Genomic DNA, 24,607 nt, shown 5'->3' on the forward strand with positions numbered 1-24,607 from the left:
AGATGTACTTTACTCCATGTATCATTCTACACATTGTTCTGCAACTACCTTTTTTCCTCCCAGACATGTTTATATAGGCAAATAAATAAAACAAAACAAACAAAAAACCCCCAGTCTATGAATGACACTGAACCTAATCTCTGCAAGGGATACTGGGAGGTAGATTTTACTTTATAGACTTTGTTAAAGGAATTTTTTATTTATTTTTTATTTTTTTATATAAATATTTTTTAAAGATTTTATTTATTTATTCATGATAGTCACACAGAGAGAGAGAGAGAGAGGCAGAGACACAGGCAGAGGGAGAAGCAGGCTCCACGCAGGGAGCCCGACGTGAGATTCGATCCCGGGTCTCCAGGATTGCGCCCCGGGCCAAAGGCAGGCGCCAAACTGCTGCGCCACCCAGGGATCCCTGTTAAAGGAATTTTTTAAACAAAAAGCACATGGTCTACGTTTTTCAATTTTTAAGTTAAAAATAACTTCATAAAAATCACTTCTGATGCTTGTTGACCATATGAGAAGTACCTTCATGTTTCCCCCTTATCTCCATAAAATATACCTTCTTTCTATCAGCCATACCCTTTTGAGGTCATTTGAGAGTTCTTACACTCAAGACAAAGTTCTTTTCCCCCAGCGCATATGGATTATAGAGATGGCAAGATGTAAAGTTATTCTGGCATCGCTAAAAATGACCTGAAATCAAGTGGTTTAAAAATACATCAAAGCAAGGGTCTGTTCACTGTGACATTATTTGTCTTTTGTCAAATACTTCACCTCCAAGCTGCGACTCTACCTCTATCACCACCACAGAGAAGCTATTCTGGTTTCTTTTTCCACAGAAAATTGCTCTGTTTTTCCCCCCTGCAACCACAAGACCTGCAGGCTCTCTGGTTTCCCATAGAGAGCCACTCCGGAGAACAGCCTCTGCAGAAACCCCGGTTCCTGCTGTTGGCAATTATGGGAACTCGGGGGATATTGCTCTATTCCATCCTTTAGGATCCAATCAGTAATTAAATATGAAAATATAAGAACTTATTAAGAATCAAAGGGTCTCAAAAATGCAATGCCAACTATCTCAGTTCTTTCAGATAGTAGAGCAAATCTTTTCAGGAAGACACATTCTGATGGCTTCCTAGAAAGACATCAAAATGACGGACAAGTCCAGTTCCAGAGACTGAAGTAGAATATTCTAAAACAGACTCAAAAACACCGATAGTGACGATCGCTGGCTTAAACATTACAGAATATTGCTTCTCGATCTTTTGGCCAAGATCATGTGAAACATTACAGAATCTTTAGAATGTGCAAGCAGGAAGGGTATAATGGACACCTGTCAACTATGTAATGATTTTTTAAGTGAATAAGAAAATATATGAATTAAGACCCATATCAAGCTGACCAGCCAGATCAAATTCTTCCAACCAGTGCTCTGGTATCTCCATCACATTCTCTGAGGGAACATCGTGTGCCCATGTTGGAAATAAGGAGAAATATTACCTCCCCTGGGAGAACCTCGATTCCCTGAGCTGAGCTAATTGCTCACTTTTCTATATTCTCCCAGCACGCTGTTCTATGACTATTACCATACCAAACATATTACTTCTATCTCAAAATTCTCTATTCACATATTCCATTTTCCCTCTCCCCCCGATTCAAATGCAAGTCCCTCCAGGATAAGGAGAATAAATAATATATTGTTTTTTGTGGTCCCATAATAATATCTAAAATAATAGCAGTTCTCAAGTTTCTTGAATGAATAAGTGTCCTCACTGCAAATTCATTGGAATATTGAAGCACCAATGGTAAAGGGGAGCCAAATGAAACCCACTGGAGGGATCTATCATGTGTTTCAGAGAAGTTAAAAGATAAACCCTTGTGTGACTTAGAGCAAACTCCCAAAACTTACCCCTGACACACACGTTTTCCAATGTTGCCAAGATAATGAACAGACAGTATACAAAGCAAACAGAAAAATAAGGCAAAAAAAAAAAAAAAAAAAAGAGAGAGAGAGAGGCAAGAGAGCTTCTCTGCCTGGTAATGAAAAGGAAAAGGAAGCAACCCTCGTTGGACAGACGAAGTCTCTATGATGGGGTAATGTCTTTCTGACAGTGGTGGCGGATAAAGGAGCTTCATTTTCTTCTTTATACCTCTCACATATTTTATTATAGTCATTGAAACTATTAAAAATTGCAAAGAATGGGATCCCTGGGTGGCGCAGTGGTTTGGCACCTGCCTTTGACCCAGGGCGCGATCCTGGAGACCCGGGATCGAATCCCACGTCGGGCTCCCGGTGCATGGAGCCTGCTTCTCCCTCTGCCTGTGTCTCTGCCTCTCTCTCTGTGTGTGTGACTATCATAAATAAATAAAAATTTAAAAAAAATTGCAAAGATTTCCCTTTGTTCATTGACTTAATACACATACTTTTAAAATACCTGCTATGTCCTAGGCATTATTTTGGGGGAGGAGTTCCAAGATGAATAAGTCATAGTCATAGCCTCAAGGGGTTTGCAGTCAAACGTGGGAGACACACAGATCCAACAAAACAGTACATGATTTACACAAGGGTTCTTTGCAGAAAAATAGTCTGTTCAATCATTCTCACTGCTTCCCTCACCATAAGGCAGTAAGGAAAGCCTTGGGAAAACCAGTGTGAGGAAGGAAAAAACAAACTGCAACCAAACACACAGTTCAAGGCTCTGCAACCTGCATGTCATTAACAGCGATCTACATAACACATCAAGGCACCTCCTGCACAAACTGTGGTTCCTTTTCTCTATTTTTCATTCTTCTTCTCACATGCTTCGTTATCTGGAGAACTATCTGCAACTTCTAATATGTGGAATCCCACAGAGTTTTCTAGGAAGTTAAAACCATGAGTCAGCTCAGTCTGACCCATCGTGAAGTCACCCAAGGGGTAAGAGCCCACAGGCTGGATCTGGTTGGCACTAGAAGCCGTCCCTCCATCTGCTTACCACGTGTGTTGGTCGCCATGTCGGCCACTTTCTGAAAGGCATCCAAGAAGGCAGCTGCTGCTACTACTGTGGTCCTAAAACGCAAACATAACAGAAGCATGAGGAATCTCTCACACAAATTCATTACAGCTAAAGGGTTAACACCTTTGCAGGGAACTGAATGTGACCTTCTAGGAGAAATGACTCAAATGAACATGGACGAGGACTGGCTTTGAATGAAGGCCCACTTGTTTTCTCAGGAAGCATTTCTCCTCCTATTAGCGCATTCTCCCAAAAATAACCAGCGCATTGGGTGCTGGGCGGTAAATGTTGGCAATTCTTCCCATCCCGTTCCACCTGAGAAGGTAACATAATTACCGGGCCAAATTTCACAAAGGAGGAAAGACAGGTGTTTCTAACCTCAAAGAAAAACATCATTAAAAACTATAAATGGTACAGGTGAAATTAATTTTAGAGTAGGCAAATGGCATCTATACGTGGACTGGGAGATGGGATCTTGGAGAGAGAGCCTCTGCTTCAAATAATTCATTTTAGAGATGAGAACACTGAGACAAGTTCAGAGTGACTTTCAAGATCACCAGTTCGTCTCAGAACTGGAACAGGTAGCCCAGCAGGATGCATGGTCCTGTGCTCATCCTGCTTCAAGACAAGCTCTGAGCCGTGTGACTTTTCCCCCTAAATCTTACTTATAATGAAACAAAGACAGAATTTTTTCAACCTTAGAAGGCTGTCTCAACTGCATCTTCTGAATTCCTCAAAGCTGAGATTGAGGAGAAGTCACTACACTCATCTTCTGTCCTAGAAATTATTTTGAGTTCTTCACGTCCTCTTGAGCACTCTGTGGTCTACCGGTTCCTAGTGCTGTGATCCCCAGATGTCATCCAATGAAGAGTAAGCTCCGCTCCATTCAAGGGCCATGGAGAGCTAGAACATACCAGCCAGCCCCAAGACTCACCACACGGACTTCACAATTCAACATGGAGCATAAAGCTCATCACCAAGTGTTTCATATATAAATCTAGTCTTTGCATTCTTAAGAATGTAAAGCTGTTTAAGGCAGAACATGAGAATAAGGACTAGAAAAAAAGGAGTTTAAGATGGAATTGAAGAAATGACCCAGTATCTTAGCAGCAATAGCTCTGACACAGAAGGTTCTGGAAGGAGCTGGAAGTGTTCCCCCTCCCCCCAAAAAAAAATCCAGCAACAGTCCCTTAGTGCCAAACTGCAGAATGAGGCCTGATATTTTCCAGTAGAGCAAGAAAATATTTTGCTCGAATTAAAAAAAAAAAAAGACATACAGAACCAAAAGAAAAAAAAAACCCTTTGAAGCATATTTTTCAAAGAGCTGACATCAAATGCAAACCCTGGAAAAAGTTAGCTTTATCAAACATCCTGGGATTTATAAATAGCTCATTCTGATTTACAATTAATATCTGACACAATGGCTTGATTTATTCTAGTTCAAGTCACTGCCAATCATCCCAATTTAATGAGCCAGCTGTAGAGTGCCTTGCGTCCTACATGGTCACCAGGGCTCCCCTGAAAATGAGGATGGTGGTCAAGTGTGAGGAATCAGGAACTTTTAAATACTACCTTCCCATGAGTACAATTTCATTGTCTGCTGTTGTCATGAGACACTTAGTTCTCTGATGGGGCAGAGCCAACATGCAAGAACCGGCAGCAGAGAGTGATTCATGTATATACTCCAAGCTTATTCATCTCTTCTACAGTTTTCTTATCCTTTCTTTACTACAGAAAACTAAACCATGAGCATGAGGCTCTCAGTTGGGTACTACTAGTTTGACAAAATAAATGGTCCCTGTCCTCAGGAGGCCTAAATGTTGTCAAAGAATATAAAATGTTCTTTCTACCAATGAGGATAAGATCGCTTTAAGTTTGGGGCTCCTAGGTGGCTCAATCAGTTAAGTGGCCAACTCTTGATTTGGGCTCAGATCATGATGATCTGAGGGTCCTGGGATCTAGCCCCATGCAGACTCTGCGCTCAGCAGGGAATCTGTGTCAGGATTCTCTCCCCCTTTGCCCCTCTCCCACTCTCTAAAATAAATCTTTTGAAAAAAACAAAAAAAAAAAGATTGCTTTAAGTTTTATTGTAACTGATTAGGCTGCAATAAACATTTAATTGCTCTAAGTTTTGGCTTCCTCTTTGGTAAAAGGGGAAGAGAGGATCTTCTCCTTGGTCAACCCTAAAAGGCTGCCAGACAATTAAATGAGGCCAGATAAGAAACAAGGCAGGGTGGTAGAGGAGGGATACTTAAATGTCTTTCTGGTTTATTCTAGGAGGGACCTCCTACAGGAGGGAGACTAACTGTTGGAAATAAATCAGAATAGTAGCAGAAACGGAAGGGTAGGTGTAGTTCGATAACGTGAGGCTAGTGAAGGCCTCCCGAGGGGTTTGCAGACAGAGGAGTTTGGAGCTGGCCCAGCAGAAATCCTTTACAAGTTTTTGGGTTTTTTTCTTTTGTCTGTACAAGTTCCTAAGCACCAAAATGGTAAAGGATTTGACAAGCAGAGAAGGGATCGTATGCCCAAGTCGACTGTCCATCTGGAAGACCACTCATGGCTTGAGAAATCCTAGGTTCACAGGATAGAATTCCCAGGACCCACAAAGCCGCCAGGATGGAAAAGGAAAGATCCTTCCTTCTAGAGTTCTCTTCTGATCTACAGAGGTGCCATGGAATGTCCAGTCTTATGGCTAAAGTCCTGGGCAGTAACCCCTGACATCCATGGGCAAAGGATCAAGAGCATCATGTTGTCCATATGGCTTTGTATCCTAGAAAACATCTACCTGCTTTGTTCTCTGGAAAACCACCACCATACATCCAAACCAACTGATGTCATCCCCCATATGCCATGAACAGGAATCATGAAAATTAATTGCTTTTTAAAATGTCCCATCCCTCATGGAGCACCCACTAAGTGGGTAGCCCTTCTCCCCACTGACTGAAAAGCACATAGCTGTCACAAGAAGATGCTAACAAATTTCCTATTTCATATCAAATGATACATGAACAAGCACAAGACAAGGCAACAATAATAGCCCCCATAGAGCAGTTCAGCCCTAGATCCTGTTCTTTTTTAAGCAGCTTTATTGAGGCATAATTTGCATACCATAAAATCCACCCTTTTTGGTTGTGTGACTCAACAATTTTTTTAGTAAACTTAGAATTCTGCAACCACTACCACAAGCCAATTTTAGAACATTTCCATCCCCCCAAAAAGATCCTCCTGCCCATTTGTACTCAATCTCCTTTTCCTCCCCTAGTCCCAGACAACTACTAATCTACATCTGTCTCTACAGATCTGTGTTTTCTAGACATTTCACGCACATGGAATTATACAACAGTAAGCCGTAAACTCTTTATAAGGAATAGGCAGTGAGCAGAATAGACTATGCAGCCAGACTCAGATTAAAATCCCTGCTCTGCAATTTACTAGCTGTGTGAGTTTGGACGAGTTACTTAGCTTATCTGTGCCTCAGATTTTTTCATCAGTAAATTGAGGATAATAACTATACTTATCCCCTGGGGTTGTGAGCTTTAATTAACATATGCCTGGCACACACACACACAAAAAAAATATGCCTGGCACATGGTGAGCATTATATAAATGCTGCCCATTATTACCTTACATACAATACCTCACTGGACTCTCAAAATTCCTGTGGAAGAAGGCAGAGCAGATAGGAGTTCGCTTTTACACATGGGAATCGGGGGTCAAGACGCAAGGCTAATAAGTGGCAATGCTCAAATTAGAACCCATTACATGCTCCTGTATCTGTAACGCTTCCAAAGTTAACCTCAATCAGCAGCCTCGGTCTATCCTCTTCAATCCATTGTCTAAGGGATATTGTCATTTTTCTGGGGATGACATGCTTCTCTACTTACCGAAGCTGGGACTGTAGCTTTCCTGCTTTGTTTATGAAATCTTCCCACACTGGATAGCTCCCCTACAACAAAACAAAGTCATCAATCAGTAAGGCATGCTGTGATAGACATCTGATTAAGACAATAACAGAACACCCAAGTCCAATTACACAGGAAACAATCTGTGTGTGCTCTCTTCCTCTGCAGTCTAGGATATGCTGCCCAGGTTATATACAAATGTACTCGCTCAGAAATAGGTTTAGGATATGCTCAGGCCCTGTTATCTTGTTAATACTACAAATGCCAATTGGAACAGTTTTACCAGAATCTAACGCATACATTGATAGATCACTAGGGACCTACCATCTATTACTCAGAAATTCAAGAAGATCCACAGAACGTTTAGGGCTCTGCCCTGAACCACCTGACCACAGCCGTGGCTCCCCCCCCCCATCCCCAAAGGGCAGGGAGGAGGGAACCAGAGTGATAGGAGCTCCTCCCCAGGATGGGTGGCTCGTGGGAAGCATTAGTAGATGATCAGAATCTCAAGATTGAGAAGTTACTTAAATGGAGCCACCCAGCTAATGGCTTGAACCCAGCATCTACCCACACCAGGACAACATGTGGCTCGCCAGCACACGTCAGCTCACAGGGAACTCAACACTCTCTTCTGGCAGCCTCTACCTGCCACCGTGTCCTTCATGTCATGCGGCACTAGCTTGAACCTTCTGGGGACCCTCATGGTGATGACCAACCTTGCTGCCATGTGGAAATCTTTTCAAAGAATGGAGGATAACCAACACATTCATCCACAGCTTTCCCTTCTCTCCCCAAGTGCAGTTCATGTTCTATCCAGGACCCTGTTGCAGCACGTCCCTGCAGAGTCCTAGGGCCACCGCCCAGTAGCTCTCTACTCTTTAAAGCGTGGTACTCAGACACAAACTAAAAAGAACACGTGCAATTCCTAGTGGAGCAAACCTGAGTTGGGTTTGACACCTCCCCACACATACACATTCAATTTATATTAAGATCAGTAGCTAAGCAAGACGGATTGCAAAATAAACCCATAAAAGGAGAAGCCATGGCTACAAGAGTGGAGTTTGGCACAGAATCATTTAAATATGAAGCTAAGACTAAACATCTGAGGTGGGGGTGGGGGCAATAGTTGCAGGACAGAATGTAAAGTGCTATGAACCTTGACATGGTGGACATAACATAGCCACCTCCTGAGTTTGTGGTTTAAGGAGAGGAGAGCAAAATTCTAATGAAGTTAATCATTTCCTCTTTCATTAGAGAAGCCCAATCAAAACAGTCTACAACTGAGCTAAAACACAATGATTCCGTCTTCCTACTGGTTTTAATAATCTCAGTTGCTTACCCTAGGGTGCAGTTTCTCCAACCTTGCCACTACTGACATTTGGGGCCAGATGGCTCTTTTTTTTTTTGTGGGGGACTGTGGGGTGCATTATAGGGTGTTTGGCACCATCTCTGACCGCAGTTCACAAAACGCCAGTAACATTTCAGAGAGGTCACTGGTTGGGACTACCAAAAATGTCTCCAGGCATTGCCAGATGGGCCAGAGGAGACAAAATCATCCCCAGTTAAAGCAGCACCACCACTGCTTTAAGGGGGCCTGGGTGGCTTCAGCCCGTTAAACGTCTGACTCCTGACTTCAGCTCAGGTCGGTATCTCAGGGTGCTGGGATGGAGCCCCATGCCCTCCCCATCTCTCTACCCCTCCCCCTACTTGCATGCACTCTCTCTATCTAAAATAAATAAATAAATCTTTAAAAAAAGAAGAACCACCACTGCTTTAAAGGGATGCTTCGGAAACTAATTTCTTTTGGTGAAGAAACAGTCATCTGAAGTTCAGTAATTTCTTCAGTATTACTTCATTTCAGTTTCAATTTTCCTGTTAAATGAAAGCAAAATATATTTTTGTTTTACATCTTCCCATAAAAGTGTCTCCTTTTACATTTCTCTAGCTATCAAGTGTGTCTGAAAATGGCAGAGAAAGATCTGGAAAATTGTCTTACCAAAGTTAAAATGGGCTACTTTTAGAAGCTAAAATGTGGACCCATGTGTTGCTTTCTTGTTTGTATTTTCCTGTATGGTCATAGTTTCTTATTTGTGTGTGTGTGTGTGTGTGTGTGTGTGTGTGTGTGTGTTTTAAATAAGGGTAACGTATCATTTTTATGAAAACAACAGTGATCATATATGTTTTTTAAGATCAAACTAGAGGTTCTGGCAACCAGAGCACCATGAATTTGCCAAAGCCTAAAGTCTGTTTCACAGATGCCACTAGAGCACATCCATCAGCTCTGCATTTGAGCCCTGCTTGGCCCAACTGCAGGTCTCTGGATTTATTCCCCCAAGAGACAATTTGCTCCCTCGGGGCACTTAAACTGCACGGGGCAAGGGATCCTGTCTGCCCCGATCCTGGCAGAACTCCTTTGGCAGCTACACCTGAGCTACTGACGCCAATTCCCAGTATGCACAGGTCACCATACTGCTAAACCACATAGCCTCCAGCTCATCTTTGTGTCCCAGAGGGCTTCTTCTGCCCAAGAGCATAACTTTATTTTACCTTATGTTGAATGAACCTTTGACGGGTCAGGCTACCATTCCAGGCCCATCAAAACATTATGGGGAATTCCAATCACAACACCAAATCTATTTACCATTTTCTTATCAAATATGAACACCCCTTCTACGCCTATATCCAAGTAATTAAAGGGGTCAGGGCTGAGATCAAAGTCCTCTGGTGGCCACTGGAGATCTCTGTCCAGATAGACAGCAGCATCCTTAAGAGCACAAGGTTCAACCAACCAATTACAGCTTCGCCTACCCTTTTCTCTTTCAGATCCACAAGAAAGTAGGAGAAGCTTTCTTAAAAGCTTAAAGATGTTCAGACATACTGACCACCACCACCAACTTCTAGCCAAAAGGTACCACATCTACACAAAGGAGATCATGACCGCTAGGCCTTCCTTTTCCCAGCACCAACCAAAACTCCCATGCAGGGGTTCCCAGGGAAGATCCCTGAGATGATCCAGAATATTTAGGAAAAAGGTGAGGCACATTGAGAACACCCAGAATGGCAACAGGTCTGTGCAGCGAGCACACAGTCCTGATTTCTAGCCATGGGTGTGCCAGTCAAGTATTAGGGGAAATCACTTTACCTCTCAAGGCCTGTTCCTTATAAAGACAAATAATAAAAACAAACAATTCCACCACCATCACAGAACACTGAAAGAATATAGGGAAGGAATAAGGGACACAAGCTCGGGAATCTGGCCTTCTGGATTGAATCTAGCTCTCCGGTCTGCAATGGGACCTCAGACAATCGCTCAACCTCTACGAGGGCTAAGTCACTACAACCTCAGGGTCGGTGTGAGGAAATCACTGAGATCAGACATCCAAAGTGCTCCATGCAGTGGTGGGCACTCTGTCAAGTGTCCAAGAAACATCTGACAGGATTGATCCAAGGGCTTGCAGGCCCCTGGAACTCACTCAGGATGCTGGCAGGGATGTTAAAGCCTCTAATTCACACTGCCCACGCAGGCTGGAATCCTGCAGGCTGCATCCTAAGTACAGAACCAGCTGCATCTCGCACCAGTTAACCAGTTGGGGGTACAGGGTCAGACTAGTCTCTGCCATTCCCAAGTATACCACAGGAGGAGTACTCAAATCGACGTGAATGTGCCTGAAATCAACTGCTCAAAGCACTTTAAAAACTACTTATCTGCCCCCACCACTCGGAAGCCTCATTTCAGTCTTTGCCAAATTAGCAACAAAAGGAGGGACCCCTCTCCAGTCAAGGGGTGCAGCACACAGCGCTCCACCCACGAACACCCACTCAGCCAGAAGAAGGCTGCCAAAAGCAGCTCTCTTGATTTAATGATATTTGACAGTCTATCAAAGAGTGTCAGGCCCACCTGTTTTAGGCAATATATAATTTAATGGATTCTAAAAAAAAAAAAAATGAACTTCTAAGAACAGAAGACAAAACCTCCTTGTTGAGAATTTTTTTTAAATGTGTAAATGTTATTAAAATTTAAAGGCGAGGTGATGTTGGATTGATCTAGTTTTTTTTTTTTAAGTTTCTTTCAAGGTTAAAAAAAAAGTTTCTACCCACCTGAAAAATAGCTTTACTATAAAAATTCAAAAGCTTGGAGGAAGTGGCAAAGGAGAGAAAAGAACCTGAAGAGTCAAAGGTAGCCTGGGCCTATTCTAGGCTCTAAAACTGAGCCAAAGGGAATATACTCAAGTTTTGAAAGAGATCTGCAGACCAAGATGCCATATCCACTGAGAACCCTTTCAAAAAACAATTCCAACACAGTCCTTAATTTTCTGATCTGCACCACCCACTAAGGAGTCCCAGAAAGCTCTCGTGCCAGGCCACTGGTTCCGACCGGGCTCAGTTCACAGTTTGAGGAAATCCCAAAGGAATGCATTCCTGGGGCTGTGAAAGTCTCCACATAGACACCCCTGTGGGGTTCACCCAATAACACATAAAGGTTTCACAACTTTCCAGACAAACCAGAATCAAAGAAAAGAAGACTTCCGCCAGTCACCCAGACTCTCCCAAATCCAAAGTCAAAGGCAACAGGACTCTCCTCTCCCTGGAAGCCCTTGACTTTCTTTGGAGAAGGAGGGTAGGTTTTGAATCCCAGACAATTTGTTGAAAACAGAACTCACACCACACTGGATTCTGAGAGAAAGGTCAAGTCCTCATTCCAAAAACAAGTTTGTGTAAAAACAGGTAAAGGACTACCTTAATCAAGTTGCAAGACTGCCCCCCTTCCTACAGCAAGATGGGTGGGGCTTCCCTGAAGACAGGCTACAGCTCATACCCCTGCAGCCCACCACACTCCCCACACCACAGACACCGCCACTGATGGCTGTTCTCTCTTCTAACCTCCAGGGACATTCAACAATCTAAGAAACTATTCAGCCATCACCACCAGTCTAGCTCAAATGTCACCTCTTTTCAAAGCATTCTCAAATGCACCTACTTCCCTCCCATCATGCAATTCATCATCTATGAGCTTGAATCTCCCCAAATGCATTGTGAGCTCGAGAACAGAGAAATGGAGGAAGAAAGGAAAAGCATTTCTAGTAAGAGCAACAGTTGGCACAAAACAGGGAAGCAGAGGACACAAGTGGGCTCTCTCCAAGGGACACTGGGGTAGGGCACTTACACTGGGGAGATGCAGGACATGGGGAGAATGGACAAGGTGACCATGAGCAGCTTCAAGGGCAAGGTCACTGTGACCACAAGACAGCGAAAGACCAGGCAGACAGTGAGTGATATTAAATCCCAAGCCACCTGAGTGATAAGTCACATACCTAACAGCAGCCTGGTCCCTTGGGTGGGGTAGGGGCAAAGGGCAGGGAGGAGATGAAGTCTTTTTCTTACTTTTTTTTTTTTTTAAAGATTTTATTTATTTATTCATGAGAGATCAAGAGAGGCAGAGACACAGACAGAGGGAGAAGCAGGCTCCCTGCGGGGAGCCCAATGTGGGACTTGATCCCAGGACCCTGGGATCATGGCCTGAGCCAAAGGCAGACACGCAACCACCGAGCCACCCATAAATGACCCACCCAATCTGTCAATTCCCCAAGAATTTGTGGCCACTTAAGCAAATATGTGAGTTGGCTTCCCCACCCCCAACCTCAAAGTTGAGCTCTGGGAACACCCTCAGTCTCTTTCCTCTCCTCCCTCCCCTTGCACCACTTCCCCCACAGCTAGAAGGCTGGACAGGCCCCTTGCCCAGTTCAGGGCACAGGACTCAGCCAGTGGCTGTTTTGGCTTGGGGTTCTGTTTTGCTTTGTTTTGTTCTGTGTTAAACAGAGACCCAGGATGGCATCCCACACACGGAGCAGAAGAATAAACTGTGTGTAACTCATCGGCAAGGCTGGTTAACGATGCCCCATAAATAATGCAGCAACTGCATCTCCCAGCCCAGCCCGCCGTGACAGCGGGACCTCAGGGGACAGCTGAGGGAATCAGACACCCGTGCCACCACACAGGGAACACAGAGGAGCCAGGAGTCACAGGCAGAGAAGGGGTGACTTGAAAGGAGCCACAGCTAGAAAGGCTCTCACAAGGGGGAAGAATTCAATGGAGCTGAAAATAAACCAGCTGGGGGTGAGTGGGGGGCAGGCTCTAGAGAGTGGGGTTCCACCTAAAGGCTTCTGTCCGGGGCATAGGTTCCAGATGGAAGCTGGCTCACCAGTGCTCATGCTGCGGAGAACTCAAGTCTTGGGCACATGACAGGCACGACGGGATGGTCACCTCCCACGTGCTCTTTCTTGACTTGAATGTCACTGTCCCCGTAATGCTTAATGTCAGCCTGAAGCATCACCAGTTTCTAAACCGCTGCTTGGAGCCAGGTCCATCCATCAGCATTTCTCACACTTCCACTTCCAGGTCCACCCCCTGGGGATTTTGCAGAAACGCAGGTTCTGATTCCCTTGGTCTGAGGTGGGGCCTGGATGGTGCATGTTCAACCTAAGTGATGCTGAGGCTGATGCCACACACACTACCCGGTTCATCCTCTGTCCAATGCTCACAACAACCTGACCAGGCAGGTGCCGTTGTTATTTTGCAGCCGAGGGAGAAACGGGAGGACCGATTTTATGGCTCAAGTGCTACCTTGACTCTGAGAAGGACAAGCGACAAGATGAACTGACCCAGCCGCCCAGCCCAGCCCTGGGACTGCAGGGGGCCGCTCAGCCAGCAGGTTGGGTCCTGCTTGGTCCATGAAGGAAGGTGCAAGGGCTCCCCAAACACACAGTAGCCCCCTGCCCCAATTACAACTGCAAATGCTCTGGGGGAGCTATAATGTCGCCCTAGAAATGGTCATGATCCTCACCTGTGTAAAAAAGAAAACACAAGACACAAAACAAAGAAAAACCCTTCATGGAGAAAAAGGTCTGATAAGGAATGAGCCAGAAATGTTTCCACCTGCTGTCAGTAGTGGTGCGATTACAGGTAACTAGATCACATCTTCAGGTTTTCTATGGACATCGGAACTGATCTGCTTCTACCAGGTTACAGAGCCAGTGTGGAGCATCTCCACAGGCTGCTGCTGCCACCACCCCAGACACCAGGTCCCTCGGGAGGTTTGCAGGAACCTCCTCAGGGTGAGCATGAGCAGTGCAGCCCACAGCATCCCTCCTCCTCCTCTTCCAGGTCACCCCAAGGTGTGGACTTCAGGGAAATGAAAAGCAAAGTTTCCAGAAGCTTCTGATCTGAGCAGCAGTAGCCTCTGGATCCTGTGCTTCTACAAGCATGAGGCAAGCATCTGCAGCTTCTGGAAGTGGGTGTGCAGGACAGACAGGGCCCCTGACTTTGTCCCCAAAACCACCCTTCCCCACCCTATCCTGTAAGAGGAAGGGCTCCAGAGGGCCTCAGATGAAAGGCACTGGGTAAGCCCATCCATCATAAAAACCATTCCTGGGCTTTTATTCTCTGATTGGGGCTTGCCTAATCCACTAATTATCCCTGTCCATCAACTGGATGACAGCCTTGACGATAATCAATGGTTGCTTCCTCACACGCCCACCCTCACCCACTTGCCCAAGCTCACCAGCAATAAATACGCCTATGAAAAGAAGATTTAACCACAAAAGGTGCTCCCTCCACCCAACCTCCCCTCACAAACTGCTCCATTTGAACTATAACACCCTAATTAAGTCAAGGACGTCAAGGGTCTTCTTCCTCCAGGGCTATGAGGTTCTGTGGCCAGAATGCCCATTTTCTGACACATGGGTAGGTCTCCACTCAAAATAAAAGAAGAACCAAACAAATATGTCAACTGCATCTTCAAAGTATTCTTGAGTTATTTTTTTTTTTTACATGTTCTCCCAAGGGGCATTCCTTTGTCTATCCTGAGCCTTCCAATAAAAGAGCCACTGGCCACATGGACTTAAATTTAAATTACCTACAATTAAATAAAACATAAAGTTCAGATCCTCACACAAGTGCTCGAGAACCACATGCGGTGGTTCAGTGGCTGCTGAACCAGATCGTGCAGATGCGGAACACCTCTTCTGCTGCAGACGGGTCTACTGGACAGGGTCGGCCACCAGGTGCCAAAGCCACTCTGGGCACCCCTCCGTTGTTCTGCAGCCTCAACCAGGCTTCTGGTTCCATTTTTTCGCTTTTGCAAAATTGGTGTGTGTACCATGCTCTACAACTTCTATGAAAATGGAACCACTCCCTGCTCCCCAAATTCACCCTCCCCTCACCCAAATCCATACTACCATAGGTCCTTTATTTCAAGTGGTCACATGGGGCCATCCAGTAGGAGTCCAACTCTACTTCACGATCATCATTAAGAACCGCATCTCAGGGATCCCTGGGTGGCGCAGCGGTTTGGCGCCTGCCTTTGGCCCAGGGCGCGATCCTGGAGACCCGGGATCGAATCCCACATCGGGCTCCCGGTGCATGGAGCCTGCTTCTCCCTCTGCCTGTGTCTCTGCCTCTCTCTCTCTCTCTGTGACTATCATAAATTAAAAAAAAAAAAAAATTAAAAAAAAAAAAGAACCGCATCTCACATTCACGTAGCACTTCAGGGTACAAGGGGCTCCCAGGACAACCCTGCCAGGGCACTCAGCAGAACAGGAACTTAACACTTCCTTTTTCCGTGGGAAAATAAGGCACAGAAGGTGAAGTAATCTGCCTCACGTCAGGGAAGGGTTTGCCCTCACACCTGGTTTATATCGTGAAGGGCTCCTTAGTTTGCCCAGTTCTGTTGCAAATAAGATTGTCCCATAGATTCCCCTAAAACATATTTCCTTCTCCACAACTGGACCCTTGGGAACTCAGTATCTAACCACCTCATACAGGGCTGGCTGCTCTCACCCAGGTGCAAGTGACAGATGTTTGGATGCATGTAAGGTCCCCACCCCCAGTAATAACTGCAGATCTACCCCCCTCTAATCTTTTCCCACTATGTGGAATCCAAAGCTTCAGTTCCATTTGCTTATTATTGTGTATAAATGTCCGCAGGAGATAATGAACAGAATATGTGGCGATCGGCACACCCTATAAAAATGTTAGGATTGCTACTACCATTATTTCGCGCTTGCACACCTGTACTCACCCACTTCTCCCGGGAAATGCCCTCTCTGCCTTGTCTCCACCCAACCCCCAAATGGAGTCTGCAATTTGTCAAATCCACCGAGGAGCCATGGCCTCGCCACCTTGGACACACTTTGTGTGCTCCCACCACCTTCCAGGAAACAGTGCCTCTTCCATAAGCCCTGAGCCCCACCCCAGGCTGCTGGGAATGACACCCTGACAGGCATCGCGGAAAAAAGGCAATAACTGTGTCTGATACTTCTGTAGTCACCATCCTCTTTTCAGTCTTCCTGGATGGAGCGCCCTGATGCGCAGCCGTACTCCCGAGTCTGAAATGACCCGTGTGATGTACTGGCTAAGAGCAGAGCGCTAGAGTCGGACTGCCCGACTTCACATCTACACACTGGGCAACCGAGGTCACGGAGTCACCCAAAACTACCCTGTCTTCATGTGTAAATGACGTCCATGCTAGTCCCCACCTCCACGGATGGTAATCTCTAAGGATGGTAATGAGGGTACAGGAAATCGTGCAGGTGCTCAGAAGGGTGACTGGCACTTAGAACATGATTAAATCCCAGTGACTGCTATTTTCAGTACTGTACATCCAATGCGAGCCACCCTATCTTGGCCATTTAATGAGCACCTACTATGGACAGGTATGGAGTGGGGTGGCGGCCATACAGAGATAAGGAGCCAAAGCATTGTGGAACTCAGGCTAGTGGGAAGCGGATGTGTTAGCCACCAATCAGAGGGCACCACGCTCCAAATATAAAGTACTAGGCAGTGTGGCTGGTGCAAGCTTCCAGACGGGGGTGATGCCCTCCCATAGGTCTTTAAGGACAAAGGGGGGTGTCCCTGCCAAAGAGGAAGGAAGTAAAGAAGGAAAAAGTTTTCCATGCAATAAAAGTAATTAGCAAAGGAAAGGAAATACAGAAGGTCATGCTGCATGAGAGTCATTCCAGGGTCTTATTTGGGGGCACAGGAGACAGGAACAGGGAGATCCTTCAGCTCACCTAATGAGCTGCAAAGGAGGCCCAACAACCACTCCACTTCCACCTGTTCCCAGGATAATCGCAATGTACTAGAGACTCACTAAGATGTCTGCTAAAACTGCAGATGCCAGAGCCCCACCCCAGAGCTACACAATGGAAACTTCTGGGGAGGGGGCCCACACACCTGCATTGAACACTCTCCCCAGCGGACACTTGTACCTTCTTGCTAAAACCACACGCAGCAAGATTTGAGAATCACCACGCCAAATAAGTTGCCTCGTCCCTTTGAGGCCCCACAAGCTATGGCCTCAATTTCCCAGACCCCATATTCAAGTCTAGCTCCTTGAGAAATAATCCCCTGGTGATGAGCACCCACTCACAAGAAGAATATGGGTGCTTTCTGAATGGCATTGAGCAACGTGTTTGAAAAGCCTTGAAGAATAGGTACCTTTGACCCAGGATAAAGCCTTCGGGCCAAACTGTCACTGCAAATCAACGTCTAGCTACAAGGATACACTCATCAGAGTGTTCCTTATAATTAGTGAAAAACCAGACACAGCCTAAACATGAATCGGCACAGAACCTATGGAACTGGTGCCCGCATGCTCTTCCCTGGCCTGGAATATTTGTTCCCTGATACCCACAGACTTCCTAAGGTGTTGCTCAAAGGTCACCTGCTCTGTGAGGCCTTCCCTAGCCACTCTACTTAAAACAATAGCACTGCCCCTGCTCTGTTTCCCCACCGCACATAATCTTTCTAATATACAGCAGAACTGACTTCATTTGTCCCCACTGCCCTAGAACATAAGCTCCAAGGAGGGCAGGGATTGTGTCCGTTTTATTTACTGCTGTACCCTCAGCATTTAACATACAACCTGGCATACGGCCAGTCCTCAAATACAGGTCAACTGAATAAATTAACTGCACATATCCTACACAATGGAACACCACACAACACTAAAACTGACGTGGCTCATAATTAGATACACAGATAAGCAATGTTAAGTGAAAAAAGAAACTTCTGGCACAGCGTAAGCCGCATGAACCTTTGTCTAAAATGTGTGTGTGTAACCCACTTTGTAATCAAGCAGGTTATGGGGGAGTTTTATTTTTTACCTAACAGAGATTTTGGTTTTTCTTCCATTAACTTTATACTGCTTGCATAATCGGACAAGTAATCCCTCATGAAATGCTCTCAAAACACGTGCTAATTTTTTTTTTTTTTTAAGGAATAAGCTTCCTCCTTCGTGACTTAATTAGGGTGTTCCTAATTAAGCCCAGCACAACATCAAAGAGGCCAGGTTCCAGGGGACCCTTGCCTCGGGCCTACTCCTGGCTGCGGGGCGACTTCGGTCCCTCCAGCAGCAGTTTGCAGAGCTTCTGAGCACTGGGATGCCAAAGGCTTGGCCACCAGTTAGCTCCTTCTGGCTCTGCTACCCGCTACTTGCTTCCTATTGGGGTGCCTCATCCAATTATTCAGGCCCGAGATCACATCCTGCTGGAGAGCTGGCTTTGAAGGTTCAGTAAACAATCACTTGAAAACAAAGAGCAACCATTAAACCAAACTCAAAGACTTCCTTAATGACTCCTGTGCTCAGCTGCAGGAGCTGGGGCGCAAGAGAACTGGGCCTCAGAAGTGAAACTGAGTTCTCCCTGGAAACTAATCTCGAAGCATTTCCAGCCCTCCTACCGCAAATATCCCCCCTTCCTGTTTTGCACCCAGGCATGTGGGGCGCGGAGCTGTTACTGGGTGACCCTGGTGGAGGGGGTTTCTTCAGGAAAACAAACATGTGTTGCTCCGGTAGTCACCTTCAACAACCGCATCAGACCCTTTAGACTCACACCCTGCCCGCTCCCCACCTACTTCCCTCTGCTGACACCCGTAGGGTGAGTCAACACCCAACCCAACATCTGCTCAGCTGGGTCAAATGGCTTTCAAAAGAGAGAGGTCCCTTGAGCTTCTTGTACCAGTTCAGAGAACCTCGAATTGTTACGCTCTAAGGTTCATCCTGACTCTAAAGGTCCAAATAGAACAATCAGAGAGATCAAGGAGACACACCCATTAAGGAATCTAAAAAGGAAATCCTAGGGGATCCCTGGGTGGTGCAGAGGTTTGGCGCCTGCCTTTGGCCCAGGGCGCATCCTGGAGACCCGGGATCGAATCCCACGTCAGGCTCCCGGTGCATGGAGCCTGCTTCTCCCTCTGCCTATGTCTCTGCCTCTCTCTCTCTCTCTATATGACTATCATAAATAATAAAAAAAAAAATTTTAAAAATAAATAAAAAATAAAAAGGAAATCCTAAAAGGTCTCACTGTGAGAGACAGCCCACGGCAACAGATGAGCAAAGACCCTGGAGCCAGACCGCCTGGGTTCAAATCCCAGCCTTCCCTCTCCTTTAGCTGTAGGACACGGCAAATGGCTTGACCTCTCTGAATCTCAGTTTTCCCATCTCTAAAATGGGAATGATAGCAGTAACTATCTCAGTGGGTTGTTGGGAGGATAAGAGTCTATTTGTAAGGCACTAGAATAACGCCTGGGTGTGCCATATAAAAGCTGATTAAACAGGTAAAATTAAAATGTAGTTCTCAGTTTAGGTTCTCACTCTACCAAAGCCTCCCCTGACTGTCCTCCCACTCCAAACAAGAATCAGAGGCCCTCACCAAGATCCTGCTGCCTTTCTGCTCTTCTCCTGGACAAAACTTTAGGGCGAGGGCTGTATCTGTCTTGTTCACAGATGTATTCCACGCCCAGCAATGCCTGGCCCCTAGTAGGCACATCATATCTGCAGAATACATGTACCGTGTTCTCAAATTATTCATATGTTGAAAGCTTGAAAAGCACTGCAGTGTTGTCTCTATTGCATTTTTAAAGTGGAGCTATAGGTTTCTTGTATTTCGAAACATCTGAGTGCCATTTTTGCAGGGTATTTCACTAGAAAACTCCCAGGGTAGCTCATTCAGATGCTCAAGAGCATTTTATTTAGCATTTATTTCATGCCAAGCCCTTTATATATATTTTCTCACTGAAGCCTCTACAACTTTAAGAGGAAAGTATTATTTCTCCCATTTTACAAGCAAGAAAAATCAAATCTGGATTACTCACCCAGAGTAATCCAGTTTGGAAGTGGCAAAGCCAGGCTTAAGGTAGAACGTAATAAATACTAGGTGGACTCAACCTAGAATGTGAAGAATGCCTGAGGGTATCTGGCTTGGAAAGAGGAGAGACCAGAAAGGAGATAACTTCGTGGTGGGACCTTGAAGGATGAGAAAGATTTCAGTGGACAACAATGCAGAAAGTCATCCAAGCAGAACAGCAAGAATGAGAGGCACGGGATGTGTTCAAAGAAGCCCAGGACTCCAGGATGGGGAGCATGAAGCATCAGCAGGACACTCAGCTAGGGGCCAACCGCGGGGGGTCTTGTAGGAAGATCTGGGGCCTGGACACCTGGGTGGCTCAGTGGTTGAGCGTCTGCCTTCGGCTCAGGGCGTGATCCTGGAGTCCCAGGATCCTGTCCCATATCGGGCGCCCTGCATGGAGCCTGCTTCTCCTGTCTCTGCCTCCCTCTGTGTGTCTCATGAATAAGTAAATAAAATCTTAAAAAAAAAAAAAAGGGAGATCAGGTGCCAAGCTGCTGCAATAGGGCAGGCTAGTAGGAAAATGAGGCCACTCTTCCTGGGGGTCACTCCAGAAAAAGGGGAAGGAACTCAAAAGCATAGACAGAAAAAGATGACCTTTACAAAGCAGCACCTCTCCCCTTAACCTGGTGTAAACATCTCTGAAAAGATATTTTGTCTTTATTAAGCATTAAATGCCCTGAGGACCTAGCCCGGCACCCAGCCCTTCCTCTCCCTTTATATACAGTGGGTTTGCAAACAGAGAAATGCAAATAGGCCCAGCTGAGGCAGAGGAGGTTATAATGAACTCCAGAGTAATTGACTTAGCAAGAAGAAGAAAAAAAAAACTCAACTTCTCCATTTCCTGCAACTTCACTGTAAACTCTAAACGCAGCTAGGTCAAGGGTGGGGTAGCATTTGCCCTAAGTGGTGGAAAGAATGACTACCCTGATTGGAACCATAACAGCAGCAAACATCCCAGCGCCCTGGTGCACAAGGCCCTGGTGTGGAGCACTCACAAGCACAGTCTGATTTCTGAATACTTGAAAGTGGGTACTTTCTCAGACCCACGTACACAAGAGGAAAAGGAGGCTGAGCAATTAAGTAACTTGCCCACAGGACTGAAAACCAGATCCCTTTGACTCCAAGGTCAGCAGTAGCTCTGGAATTTCCACAGGAGGGGTTTGGAGGCAACAAAGGAACCAGAAGGTGTGCAGGAAGCTCACTATTTTTACTTAGATGGTGTGTTATAAATCTACACTGTCCAAGACAGTGGTTTTAGTCACATATGGCTATCTACACAAAAGTGAATAAAACTTAAAAACAGTTCCTTGGTCACACTCGTCACCCTTCAAGTGCTCAACAGTCACATGTGACTAGTGGCTAACATCTTTGACAATTTCCATTATGGTAGAAAATCATATTGGACAGGGTCATTGTCCAAGATTTTAGATCGTTACGTATTCTAAAGATGCTTTTTCTATTATTTTTACATTCCAATTTATGTAATGTTTCACTACCAATTTATTTTTATTCTTAATCAAGGCAAAATACATATAACATGCAATCTATCATCTAGGCCACTCTGAGGTGTTCAGTTCAATAGTGTTTAGCATAGTCACGTTGTCTTACAAACATCTAAACATGCTCTTCCTCAGAGTTCAGTAAGGTTGAGAAAGTACTTTTGAGGGTGCTAAAATTGTATATAACTCAGTGGTTCTCTGGCCACACGTTCAAATTACCTGGGGGTGCTTTAAAAAATTTGAATGCCCAGGATGTGCTCTGGAAACACTGAATCAGAGCCTCCAGGGAATAGGTCCAGGTATCTGTGTCTTAAAGGCTCGCAGGAAATCTGATGCTTATGTGCCTGTAACCACGAGCATTCTACTATAAGGAGAACACCAGCCTAGAGCCTCCTCCTCTGGCCAGACCACTCCTCGGGCCCCCTAGAAACTCCTGTCCTGCCAGAGGTGGCAGGGAAGGGAGTCCCAAGCAAAACCTGCCGTCCACCTCCAGGACTCCGGAGGCCACTCATGCTGAGCAAGCTAATATTTTACTTCTGCCCAAATTCTTGAAGAGGAAGAAAGCAAATGAAAAGACACACAGCTCAAAAGGCACTCGATTGATTTTTTTTTTTTAAACCCACTTAAACTAGACAGGAAAAGAAAAACCACTTAGAAACTATGACCAAAGGCCGTATATGCCAAGAATCAGCACAGGAAGGAGTTTTTTTTTGGCGATCCCATCAACTTCTCCAAACATAGACCTGAAATGGCTCTACAGACTCAACCAAACTGGAGAGCTACCGGGACATAATTAAATACAGAAAGCTCTTTTACAAGAGAGTTCCAGGGCTGGACACAAAATGAGTTCAAGGTAAGGAGTTCCCTTAGAGGCGTCATTTGAACTTTGGGTGAACTTACTTAATTCATATAATTAGAGAGGGTTGCCAGGCTTGCATAGTCACCCAGTCTCAGGGACTGATGGGCTCCCCCAACATAGAAACGTGGCCCTCTGGCCAGCCACGGAGAAGACTGCAGGCACTTTGTAGGGGGACAAGGACAGAGGCCAAGGGTGACATGCCACAGCCTGGCTGGAAAGCTTCTATTCTATCTGCACACCCAGAAGAAGAGGAAAGGAGAACTCCAGGTTTGTCTGTCAGAGAAGTCTGGTGAGTGGGAGGGAAGGAAGCCACAATATGTCAATAGATCATAAATTAAATGACTTCCACAAAAGTGACAGCCAGATGGGAGACGCCCACTGCACATCTCAGTTCAAATTCACACCTCCAGGCTGGCTCTGGGCTCAGGGCACAGAGATAAGAGCCTGATTGCCTCTCTGAGCCTCCTGCAGAATTCTGGAAAGTGGAATTCTGTATGCTGTCCTCTAGAGATAAAGCCATTCCCCTCTCTCTACCTTCAACATGTTCCAAAGAGCTCCAGCTTTGGGATCAAATTGGCCAAGGTCTGAACCAATCCACCTCACCATGGCCTTGGATAAGGCTCTTCAAAGAGCCTGTTTTCTCATCTGTAAAGTGGGACAAAAAAGGTGGAGGACGTGAACCAGAAGCACCAAGCACTTAGCACAATGCCCAGCACGTGGCAGGTTCTCATCAAGTCCCTTCCTGCCCCATGTTCACCATATGCAATGAACACCAAGCACCTACTATGTACAGGGGGCCCACACGAGTATCTTAAATCTGGAAGCAGCCCAAGACACACAGACCAGGTCCTCCCTGGTCTAAGAGGTGAGAAACACTGACAATGGAAGAGCTGCTCTGGAACCTATGCTACGTGGGTTTGGGGGGGTTTTGTGTGTGTCTGTGTGTCAGATACTCAGAGGGAACCTCGCACAGCCTCCCAACTAATTCAAGAAGAAAACCTCCGCAATCAAATACAATGGGCTTCCTTGATGCTCAGCCAATTAATTTACTCCATTTGTCTCTCCGGATTGCTACTTAATAAGGCCATATCAGCAGCGCGATCTACAAATCTGAGTTAAACTGCTTAAGGCATCCAGGAGTTCCCTCCAAGGAGCCCCAAATACTTCTCAGTCTGATGTCCTAGGCAGCTATGTCTGCCTTTGGCTTTTGTTTGGTTCCAGGAGAGGTATTTTCTTTGTTTTTGCAGAGGTGAGAGTTTAAGGGTGTGAGTGTCCTGAAGGCAGTTCCAAGAAGTAATGGAGACCTCAAAATGATCTCATTTTTCCATTCCCAGTCTGAGCACCTAAATAGTCTCCTGCAGATGGAATCTTGCCAGCTTTCACCTATCCCCAGGAAGATGGAAAAGCCTAGATGAAAATTGTAGATAAGGTGTCTAATAGATCAATAGTTTCAACCTTTTCATCCTCCAAACATTTTAACCACCTCAAATGAGCTGGCCATTATTGACAGATATCATTTTAGCTTTTTTTTTCTTTTCCTGGATGCAAAAGAACAGTACAAACTACAAGAGGTCAGTAGCTGAGAAGCCCCTGTATACACAGAACATGCTTATACTAAAAAGTTGTTTGCTGTTTATCTGAAATTCAAATTTAAATGGAAATTCTGTATCTTTACGTGCTGCATCATAGCACTGAGCTCAGTGCTTGCAACCTCCCTGGTGCTCAATAAGTAAGATCGAGTTAGGAGTACGTGTTACTCACCTAAGAAATGACAGCTGAACCAGGCAAAATTCAAACTCAGCTCATCTTCCACGCAAACCATGACTTAGGATTGACCTTCTCTCTCCATCTGGGGCATCCCTAACTGGAAACTCAGAACATAAAGCTTCACACTGTCAAGCAACAAAGCACTACCCGATTTGGTTAAATATGATGTGTTCGGGACTTACCCACAGAAACATTCAAGCCAAGACCAAAGAAAAATGATTTCTTTCTAGACCTGGATAAGATCTGCACCTAAAAAACCAGATGGATTGACCTAGAATAGGCCCTCAATCTCTGACCAGGCACCCATTCTGAGCAGTTCCCCACCGCCATTTTTATGACATCCTCACTTCACCTTCTTCTCCCACAGGCCCAAACTGAGGAAGCTGTAAAATCCTGGGCAAAC

At 45.5% G+C, this 24,607-nt stretch overlaps 1 protein-coding gene across 12 annotated transcripts in view; it reads right to left on the reverse strand.

The window, feature by feature from the left end:
* The window catches only part of MTSS1 (MTSS I-BAR domain containing 1), a 163,284-nt gene that overhangs the window by 133,460 nt on the left and 5,217 nt on the right, over positions 1-24,607 (reverse strand). For 11 of the 12 annotated variants that reach the window (XM_055314080.1, XM_055314092.1, XM_055314082.1 and 8 more), the window contains exons 2-3: positions 6,878-6,939; positions 2,973-3,046 (exon numbers count right to left, since the gene is read on the reverse strand). In XM_055314080.1, the coding sequence (XP_055170055.1) occupies positions 2,973-3,046; positions 6,878-6,939 (136 nt within the window). Of the gene's footprint in view, positions 1-2,972; positions 3,047-6,877; positions 6,940-24,607 lie in introns of those variants that run through there. The other variant, XM_055314088.1, reaches the window with a different exon arrangement.

This window comes from Nyctereutes procyonoides, unplaced genomic scaffold (assembly GCF_905146905.1).
Source record: "Nyctereutes procyonoides isolate TBG_1078 unplaced genomic scaffold, NYPRO_anot_genome, whole genome shotgun sequence".
NCBI lineage: Eukaryota > Metazoa > Chordata > Mammalia > Carnivora > Canidae > Nyctereutes > Nyctereutes procyonoides.